Source organism: Castor canadensis, chromosome 8 (assembly GCF_047511655.1).
Source record: "Castor canadensis chromosome 8, mCasCan1.hap1v2, whole genome shotgun sequence".
NCBI classification, from domain to species: Eukaryota; Metazoa; Chordata; class Mammalia; order Rodentia; family Castoridae; genus Castor; species Castor canadensis.
The window spans coordinates 26,535,254-26,546,365 of record NC_133393.1 but is presented as its reverse complement, the minus strand read 5'-3'; the positions used below and the strand labels follow the sequence as shown (position 1 = coordinate 26,546,365).

The following is an 11,112-nucleotide window of genomic DNA, read 5'->3' as shown; positions in this document are numbered from 1 at the left end:
GCAGTGGTTATCAAGTTTCAACAATATTAGTATCTGAAGGCAATTTAGGCTGGTGGAGTGGCTCAAATATAGAGCACCACTTGCCTAGCAAGCACAAGGCCCTGAGTTTAAGCCCCAGTACCACCACCAAACAAAAAAAACAAGTGGAGGTAATTTAAAGAACAGCTAATCCAATCCAGTATCCTTTACAACAGATCATGTAATGCTCCACGAGGATGGTAGTGTTAACTGGCTCATTTTGTAAATGTAATAATGTTGGGAGTGATCCTCTAAAGAGTTTTTGGTTAAGGGAATGATTCCTAATCATGAGGAATACTCTTCATGGCTAGTATCCTTCTCAATGAACTCTTCACATCCTTATTTCTCAGACTATAAATGAAAGGGTTTAGAGTGGGAGTTACCAGAGTATACATGACTGCAGCAACCAGCTCCCCCAAGGAGTAAGAAGTTGATGGAGGCTTTAGGTAGGTGGCAAAGACTGTGCTGTAGAAGAGGATGACCATAGAGAGATGGGAACTGCATGTTGCCAAGGCTTTCCTTTGTCCCTGTGCTGATGGAACCCTAGCCACAGCATGGAAAATATGGGCATAAGAACTTACAATGCAGAGGAGAGCACTGATTCCAAAAACCCCAGCCAAAGCCATCGTCAGATCCTTATTGAGGTAGGTATCAGAGCAAGAAAGCGATAAGAGTGGACCAAAATCACAGAAAAAATGAGGAATCTCTTGATTGGTATGGAAAGATAGCTGGGATAACAACAAGGTATGGACCAGAGACACACAGTGGGCCACTCCCCATGATCCACCAACCAAAACCCCACATCTGCAAGAAGTCATTAGGAGTGGGTAGTGCAGTGGATGACAAATGGCAGCATAGCGGTCAATAGCCATGATGGCTAAAAGTAAGTTGTCCATGTCAGCAAAAACAGCAAAGAAGTATAGTTGAGTAAGACACCCAGAGAATGAGATGGATCCATCACTGGTCCACAAATCCTCTAGCATTTTAGGGGCTGTAGTAGTGATGAAGCAGAGATCTACCAGGGACAGCTGGCTGAGGAAAAAGTACATGGGAGTATGGAGGTGTATGTCAGCACCAATAGCCAGCAAAAGTAGCAGATTCCCTAGGAGGCCAAGTAGGAAGAGAGCCAGGAAGATACTAAAGAGGAATTGCCATTTCTCTAGGTCACTGGACAATCCTGAGAGGACGAAGTCAGGAGTCTGGTTGCAGTTCATTCTTGTGCTTCATGAAAGAATTGGTATGAAGAGGATTCACTCACTGCAGACACCGGGTTTGACAGCAACCTGGATCTTGCCCCTTGGCAGTGGGTCTCCCTTACATCACCAACTGAGAAATAGAAACTAAAGAAGTAATGAGAGGAGAAAGAGTTGGAATGCACAAAGGATGGCCCTTTGAGGAGACACAAAGACAATGGAGTAAAAGAACATGCTTCCTACAATTCTCAAGATGTGAAAGAGCTGTTTTTATTAAACTTTGTATTATGTGATGGCATAACTATTTGCTTGTGAATCTCTTTTTAGTAAGACTATGGTTTGAACTCAGGGCCTCATACTTGCTAAGCAGGTGCTCTACCTCTTGAGCCACACCCCCTGCTAACTGGTTTACCATGCCTACTGTTGCCCCATCTAATAGATTGTTCACATTACAGCTAAAATATCTTTTTGAAAAAGAAAATACAACTATGTCTCTTGTTTATTTAAGTGTGGCTACATAGGCAACCATTTCACTTATGAAAGAGTCACAGTCCCTAATAGGGCTTCTAAAGTTTAGTGTATTTTGACTTCGACATACCTCATCAGCCTTATCTCGCTCCACAATTGACTGCTTCTCTGCTACCAAGCCACAGGGCTGTGTTTTGTTCCCTCAAAGTCTATCATCTTCCTTCCCTTCATTCTTAGGCAACTACTAATCAGAATGATCTGTTTCCTGTCAGTAATAATACAATGCCATTGACTGGCTAAGTTATAAAGGAAAAAAAAGATTTGTTTTGGCTCATAGTTCTGGTCTAAGGTTCAGGCCCTGCATGTGGTGATGGCTTTGGAGGCAGAGTCCCAATGTGGGTGGGGCACTGATATGGCAAGAGACAGTGATTGTGTGCACACACGTGTGTGTGTGTGTGTGTGTGTGTGTGTGTGTGTATGCCAGTTGCTCTGTTCTTATAAAGTCACCAGTGTTCATTCATTCATGGGGCCTCCACCCTGATGACCTTATCTAATTCTAAAGACCTTCCACCTCCTAACATGTACTCAGGCTAAGCTTGCACCTTCTTAATATCTCACAATGGGAATTAATCTCTAAAATAGAGTTTCATGGCATTTTGGAGGTGACAAACCATACTTAAAATTTAGTAAACCACCTTGGACCCTTGAACTCACATCCTTCTCATGTACAAAATATAAGTATTCAATCTAAATAATCTTAAGTCTGAATTTTGCAGTATGAATTAAAAATACAAAATCCTGGGTCCCCTCTGAGACTCAAGCCTAACTCATTCCAACTGTGAACAAATAAATCAAAAGAAGCCAATAGTCAATGGTGAGACTAGTACAGGGCATTCATTACCATTCCAAAAGAGAGAAATAGACAAATATAAAGGAGTAACCATCCCAAAGGGAATCCCAACTCCAGCAGACAGACATGTCTGGGATTTTTTTGCCCATTAGAGAAGGGGTTGGTCCTATGAAGATCTCAAGTAGCTTCAATCTTATGACTTTGCTGGGCTTATTCCACCCTCTGGTTTTCTTTGGAGTCTCCTGACTGTAGCAATCCCAGGCTGTGGTTCTAGGGTCTTGTTGGCAGTTCCGTTCCTATGGCTTCAATGGGCATTGTCCCAGTGGGGCTCTCTGTGTAGCTCTGCCCCTGTCTCAGTCGTGTGCCTGGCCTCCAGGCTTTCCTTTGAACTCTTGGTGAAATTCTTCATGACCCATGGCTCTTGTACTCTGCCTGCCTATAAAATCAACACCACATGGATACCAAGGTCTGCCACTCGCTCTCTTCAGGCAGCAGTAGGAGTCATGCTATAGTACACTTCCCCAGAGAGCAAGGAACCAAACCCCAAAATGGTCATGAGCAGAAAACCCATGGAGAGAACTTGGGTCTGTTTCCTGAACTATTTCTGCCATTTTAGGCATCTGTGCTTGTTATGGGAGATGTCCTCTGGGGCCTTTTTCCCATTCTTCTGGGTAAAGGAGATTTGAGCACTTGGTTCTCATTTATGCATGGTAATCTCTTTAGCAAGTGGTTGCTGGAACAGACCCTTTCCATGCTTTTACTTCATCCTTTCCTGGTCAGGCTTTGAATTTTTCAGATATTTTTGTTTTCCTTTCTTTTTTTTTTTTTCTACTTCATTATTATCATTTTTTTAAATTTTATTATTCATATGTGCATACAAGGCTTGGGTCATTTCTCCCCCCTGCCTCCACCCCCTCCCTTACCACCCACTCCGCCCCCTCCCTCTCCCCCCCCACCCCCTCAATACCCAGCAGAAACCATTTTGCCCTTATTTCTAATTTTGTTGTAGAGAGAGTATAAGCAATAATAGGAAGGAACAAGGGTTTTTGCTGGTTGAGATAAGGATAGCTGCATTCTACCTTTAGGTTACTCCATTTTACTCCTGAATTCTCTCCCATACAGTTAAAATTGACCAGAAACCCTGAATTCTTTGTTGCTTAAATATTTTCTCTGTCATATCTCTATGTTCATCATTTTAAATTTTGGTCAGTTAAGTTCTTTAAAAGGGTGGCCTTTATTAAAATTTCCATTGAAATACTTATTTGCACCAGCATTCTGCTCAAGATCATTTATCTCTAAGATATTCTAGCTCCTCCCTGGTCTTCTTGTTTTCTTGTGAGGCGCCACCAGAATTACTCCCCAAATACTCCATTCATAGTAATGTAGGCATTTTCTAACCTGCCCCTCCAAACTCTTCCAACCTTAACCATTACTCAGTTTCAAAGCCACTTCCACATTCCACAGTATTTGCTGTTAGCAACAGTCCCACTTCTCAGTATCAATTTTCTGTTTTTGTCTGTTTATTGTTGCCATTAATATAATACCACAGATTAATAAATTACAAAGAAAAGAGGTTATTTTCTCCCTTCTTAGAACAATTTCAACAGGTTCTATTCTTTTATCTTCGTATATGAATATGAAATACATCCACCATATTCACTCCATTCCTTGTGCCCTTTTCCTTGTGCCCACTCCCCTCCCCCTGATGCCGACCCCCAGAAAAGACCTATTATTCTCCTCTTACCCTTCGTTTTTGTAAGTGTATACTGATAGTCCAAGGGGATTTCGCCTTGGTACTTCAGGCCAGTATATATTGTGCTTTAATCAAATTAATTCCCTCCCCCCTCATTACTTACTCATTCTCTATCACCATTCTCCCCACAGTTTAGAGTACAGTGCTTCCTATTATATACATATGTATATATATATATGGGTTGCTTCAGTATTTTTCATTCTCTAACATTTTCTGTGTCTCTCCTGCCTCTTGTAGTCCCCTCAGACAGATTCACTAATACAATTTTGTTCTCTCTCATTATATATGTGTGTGTGTATATATATATATATATATATACACACACACATATATAATCATATGTTTCTATATATACACTTAACTTATAGGTCTAGCTTCCCATATATGTGGGAAAACATATGACCTTTGACCTTTTGAGCCTAACTTACTTTGCTTAATATGATGTTCTCCAGTTCCATCCATTCATCCATTTACCTGCAAACAACATGATTTCATTCTTCTTTATGGTGGAATAAAACTCCACTGTGTATATATATTACATTTTCTTAATCCATTCATCAGTCATGGGGCAACTGGGCTTCTTCCAAAGCTTGGCTGTTGTAAATAATACTGCAATAAACATACAGAGCATTTTTTGAATACTTGAGAACTGAGCATCTCAAACTTTCAGGTACTTAAGAACCACCTGGAAACCTAGTTAAGTCACTGGATCTGACACCCCCTCCCCCCAGAGATTCTGATTTAGCAAATCTGAAGAGCGACATGAGAATTTGCATTTCTAACCTGCTGATGTTGCTAGTCGGCTGCATTGAATTAAAAATGTGGAACATCCTATCAATTCTACCTCTGTCATTCTCTCACATCTATTTTATCTTTCTTCCCCTTTTTATTGGGAATGAGAAGCTTCCTCTTCTCATGTAAGATTAAGTTTACCTTTATACTTTCATCTCTTTAGGACAATACTTACTTCAGCCTAGACCCTGTGGATGCTTTCGCTTTTCCCTCTACATTGGATCTTCATGATGATTTCTGCTTGAATATTTTTACTGCTATTATATCCACCTCCAAGTTGTTCATCTAAAAAAATATGTGGTTCGCATTGGATCTCAGAGCAAGTGTGACTCAGTACTGAGATATTCTCAATAATATTTCAGCATCTTTGAGTTGTGAGATACTATCTATCTCTAAAATTTTAGACTCAGATGGACTATATCCTAATATCCTGATATACTCCCATCCTTGTACAGCCGTTGCCCCACTTTTCTGCTTATTACTAACAAATATAGCCAGGCACCAGTGGCTCACTCCTGTAATCCTAGGTACACTCAGGAGGCAAAGATCAGGAGGATCGTGGTTCGAAGTCAGCCTGGGCAAATAGTATGCAAAACCCTATCTCAAAAAAAAAAAAGTCTTCACAAAAAAAGTGTTGGTGGAGTGGCTCAAGGTATAGTCCCTGAGTTCAAACCCCAGTACTGCAAAAAAAAAAAAAAAAGACAAATACATTTTTTAAAAAACCTCCTTGTCTTCATCACTTATTACTTTCTAATCGAATTATTTGATTTTCTGTGCTCTCTTGAACTCTCTTTTTTAAATTTTATTTTTCATTGTACAATGGGTTTTTGTGATATTTCCATATAATATACTTTGATCATATTTGCTCTCCCTTTATCCCCCTTCCTCCTTTTTATAGTTTTAATTATTTTGTTTTCATACATGCATATAATGTACTTTGATCATATTCCCCCTCATAACATTCTCATTTCTTCCTCTTCCTAATGTACTTAAATCAATCTTTTACTTTTACAATTATACCAAAATAACTTTTGTCAATATCAAAGTTAACTTTTCAGTCCTTAAGTTGCTACTTGATCTCTCAACTTCAAACACTTTTAGGTTTATCCACTTAAACTTATAGGTTATCCATTGTATTGTCTTGCTTATAGGTTATCCACTGTATTGTCTTGGGTTATCAGTGATCTCACTGACTCCTCAGTCTCCTTGGCCAGTTTTTTCTCTTCTTTTTAAGTCACTTTTTCTTCCTCTCCTCTATTTTCAGTTTCATACTTAAAATATCTATGAACAAATAACTCTCAGGTTTTTTAAATCCAATTTCTTTCCTCAACTCTAGATGCATATATATATATATATGTGTGTGTGTGTGTATATATATATATATATATATATATATATATTCCTAGTAGAAATTTCCACAGAAGCAATTTTTACCAGGAAAGATGTTTTTTCAGCAAGATTGATTTACCTACAATGTTGAAAACAGATACACAAGTGAAATGTCCATTTCAGCCTGAAATATGAACCCATGACTCTGTCAAATGCCACATTTCACACTTACCTATTGGCTTCCCCGATTTCCACTTCATGCGTGATGACCGTAGAAATGTCTACTCTTGGTGAACAGGTGGGACAGAAGAGATTCCAAGCCCTCTGCCTACCTTGCTGAAGTTACATAGGAAGGAAGAAATGATGCAGTTTGGAAGCCAAGCATTACCTATCTTATCTCTCTTGTGATTAGAAGGGGTTTGACTGTAAAAGAAATCTTCCTTGGCCATTGAGACCCAGTCCCCAAAGTTACTCATTAGTAGCAAATCTGGAAGAATCCTCTGTTGAGAAAATTGCCTGTAGTGTTGTAGAATAAAGTCACTAATTAATCAGAAGTATGATAATAACAATGATTTAGAAGTGAAATCAGATAGATTATACTTAAAACTCACAACCAATCTCTAGTCATTGCTCTACCTCAAGTTCAGAAAAAAAAATGGATGTGCACATATGGCCATAATATTTCATAGGCACTAAAATGAATCACTCTAAGTAATGAGTTCTTCTAGACAAATACAGGTACAAATATTCCAGCTGCCCATTTGTAACATAGCAAACTTAATTCTATACAAATAAGAACTTTTGTTCCAACTCTTTTCATTCTCATTTCTCCAGCAATAGTCACCATTTTAATGAATGACTTTATAGTACATCATTTGTCAAAATCAGCTAGGAAGCACATTTAGCTGTTAAGAGTTTATCATACAAAGTGTTGCATAAGTAAAATTTTCTTTTTCTCACATAAAAAATAAGTCCAAAGATTTGTAGTATAGAGAAGACATGGTAGAATCCCAGGATTTTAAGAGTCCAAAGCTTCTGCCTTCCTAGCTTCACGTATGACTTTCATCCTCACAGCATCTGTTGAAACTGCATTAGTTTTGGTATTTATGCTGTTTCCTCCATTTTCCTAGTGTGTTGGTTGGACTCAAGAATCAAGTTAACATAAGAAATTTTAACAGACTGGAGGCATAGCTCAAGCCTTGCCTGCTTTACAAGTGCAAAGCCCTGAGTTAAAACCCCAGTCCCACTAAAAAAAAGACAGAGAAAGAAACAGGACAAAAGCAACCTCTGACCTTCTCGTGGCAGTTTTTGTAGCTAGAAGACAATGGAGCAATATTTGCAGTGATACTAAAGTATGCACAAAAATTTTTTCAAAGTAGATCAGTGCACAATATGGCTCACTAATAGAGGATCCTATTTTGAAAGAAATCAAGACAAAAGCATAAAAATGTATTTAATATACATATGACTTTCATTACAAGGGGATTTAATGCCACAGATACATAGTGTACTTTAAACAAGTTCACCCCTTCTATTATATTCCCTTAAAGCCTCCCCTACTTTTCAAACAGTGTTTGGTGGTGGTAGGTTTGATTATGCTGTCTTTATATATATATATTTGTGTATAACATACAATATATGTGTAATATACATGTAATATATGTAATATTTATATATGTAATGTACTTCAATCTTCTTTACTACTGAGTACCTCTCCTTTTCCCATCTCCCTCTCACTGATTCCAGACAGTTCTCCTTTTGTACCCAGGTCCCATTATCACCATTTTAGGTCTAGATACCACATATGAGCAAAAACATGTAACATTTCACTTTTTTGAGCTTGGATTATCTCACTCAACATGATAATCTCCAGTTCCATCCATTTTCCTGCAAAGGACATAATGTCATTTTTCTTTATGGTGAATAATACTATATATAATAGTGTATTGTAACACCCATTCATTGGTAGCCATTGGTCACTTGGACCGATTCCATAACTTGCCTATTGTGGAGAGTGTGACTTCTGCAGATATCTCTATTGTACGTTGATTTGCACTGCTTTTAGTTTTTGGATGAACCTCCACAATGATTTCCATAGTGGTTGTACTAGTTTACACTCTCACCAACAATGTATGACGGTTCCTTTTCCCACCCCCATTTGTTGTTTCCTTGGTGATTGCCATTTTGGCTGAGATGAGATGGAATCTCAGTGTAGGGATTTTGTTTTGTTGTTTTGTTTGGTTTGGTTTGGTTTTGGGAGTAGTACTAAGGGTTGAACTCAGGGCCTTTTGCTTTCTAGGCAGGCACTCTACCACTTGAGCTATTCTGCCAGCCTTTTTTGCATTGGTTATTCTTGAGGTAGAGTCTTGCTTTATGACCAGGCTGTCCTGGACTCTGACCCTCCTGTTTGTGCTCCCCCATGAAACTTGGATGACAGTCATATGCCATGTGCTCAGCCATTGGGATCTGGAGAACTTTTTGCCTGGGGTGGCATAAAACTGCAATCCTCCCAATCTCTGCCTCCCAAACAGTTACGATTTCAAGCTTGAAACATCACACCGGCTTCAGGGTAGTTCTGAACTGCATTTCTTGCATTGCTAAGGATGTTGACACTTTCTTCATGTGTGTATCAGCAATTTTTACTTCTCAGAAATGTCTGGCCACTTAATTCACTTACCCATTTGTTGATTGGATTATATGTTATTTTGCTCTTTATTTTTTTGAGCTTTTTGAATATTCTTGATATTGATCCTTTATCTGTTGAATAGCTGGTGAAGATTTTCTTTCATTCTGTACAATATCTCTTGATCCGGGTTATTGTTTCCTTCGATGTGTAGAAGCTTTTTAATTTGATGCAATTCCATAGATCAATTTCTGCTCTTATTTCCTGGGCAACTGAAGTCCTATTCAGAAAATAATTGCCTTTGCCTATATCTTCCAGAGTTTTCCCGTAGTAGTTTAAGGGTTTCAGATCTTATGTTAAGACCTTTGATACATTTTGAATTGATTTTTATAAAAAGTGATAGGTGAGTCTAGTTTCAGTCTTTTGCTTATAGATAACCAGTTTTCCCAGCACCATTTGTTAAAGAGGCTATCTTTTCTCCAATGTATGTTTTAGGATCCTTTATCAAAAAGCAGATGGCTGTAGCTGTATGGCTTTATTTGTGGGTCTTCTATTCTGCCCCGTCGGTCTTCATATCTGTTTTGTGCCAATACCATGCTGTTTTTGTTACTTTGGCTCTGACGTATAATTTAAAGTCCAACATTGTGATACATACAGCCATGCTTTTGTTTCAGGAATGCTTTTGCTATTCAAGGTCGTTTATGTTTCCATATGTATGTTTGGATTGATTTATCTATTTATGCAAAGAATAACACTGGGCTTTTGATGGGGATTCCATTGAACTGATGATTGCTTTTGGTAGTACAGTCATTCTCACAATATTAATTTTTCCATTCCATGAACATGAGGTCGTTCCATCTTCTGGTGTCTTCTTCAATTCTTTCCTCCAGATTTTAAATTTTTCATTGTTAGAGGTGTTTTACCTCCTTAGTTAAGTTTATTCCTAGTTATTTTATTATTTTTTGAGGCTAGTGTGAATGGAATTATTTCCGTGATTTTGTTCTTAGCCTGTTCACTGTTGGTATATAAAAGAAATAGTGTTTTATATGTTAATTTTATATCCTGCTACATTACTGATAATATTTGTCAGATGTGGGAGATTTTAGGGGAAACTTTAGGGTCTTTTAAGTTTAGGATCACATAATCTATAAATAGGGATAATTTGGCTTCCTCTTTCAATGTTCAAATATCTTTTATTTCTGTCTCTTGCTTAGTGCTCTGACTAGGAATACCATTTCTATACAGTGGACACCCTTGGCTCATTCCTGACTTTAGAAGACATGATTTCAGTTTTCCCCCATTTAGTATGATGTTGTCTTCTAGGAATGTATTACTTCTATTCTGAGTTTCTTTGGTTTTTTTGCCATGAAAGGATGTTGAGTTTTTCTCAAAGGCTTTGTCTGTATCCATTGAGATGATCATACAATTGTTTCCTTGATTCTATTTATATGCTGTTTGGGTATCCTGAACTATACTGCATCCCTGGGAAAAAACCTAACTTGATTATGGAGTATGATCTTTTTAATGTGTTGTTAATTTGGTTTGTAAGAATTGTTTTAAGAATTTTTGTATCTATGTTCATCAAAGAAATTATCTATATTTTTGCGGTGTCGTTTTCCAGTTTTAGTATCGGAGTAATACTTGAATCATCGAATGAGCTGGATAATATTCCTTCCCTTTCTATGTCATGGAATAACTTGAGTAGCATTGGCGTAATTCTCGTTTAAAAGGTGAGTAGAATTAAGCATCCTTCTGGTCCTGGGCTGTTTCTTGTTGGGAGACTTTACTACTGCTTTGATCTTACTACTTGCTACAGATCTGTTTAAGTGCTTTATATCCTCTTGGTTCAATTTTGACAGGTCAAATGCATCTAGAAATTTATCCAATTCTTCTGGATTTTCCTATTTATTAGAATATAGGTTTACAAAGTGTTCCCTCATAATTCTTTGGATTTAATTGATATTTGTTGTGATATCCTCTTTTTCATCTCCAATTTCATTAGGTTCTTTTCCCTCCTTCTTTTGATCAGTTTGGCTAAAGTTTTATTAGTCTTATTTATCAAAGAACCAACCCTTTGTTTCATTGA

General features: G+C 37.8%; 1 protein-coding gene across 1 annotated transcript; it reads right to left on the bottom strand.

Annotated features, from left to right (window-relative positions):
- Positions 1-299: 299 nt before the first annotated feature.
- On the bottom strand, positions 300-5,091 carry LOC109674188 (olfactory receptor 1G1-like). Its single transcript, XM_020151227.2, has 2 exons — positions 5,066-5,091; positions 300-1,239 (listed from the first exon to the last, which is right to left on the bottom strand). Exons 1-2 carry the CDS (start codon positions 5,089-5,091, stop codon positions 300-302), a joined length of 966 nt encoding a protein of 321 aa, XP_020006816.2.
- Between the last annotated feature and the right edge of the window lie 6,021 nt (positions 5,092-11,112).

Coding starts and splice junctions, on each gene's coding strand:
- LOC109674188 (XM_020151227.2), bottom strand. CDS start 5,091: ATGCAGCCGACTAGCAACATCAGCAG. Junction 1,240..5,065: donor CCGACTAGCAACATCAGCAG/GTTAGAAATGCA, acceptor TCTTTCATGAAG/CACAAGAATGAACTGCAACC.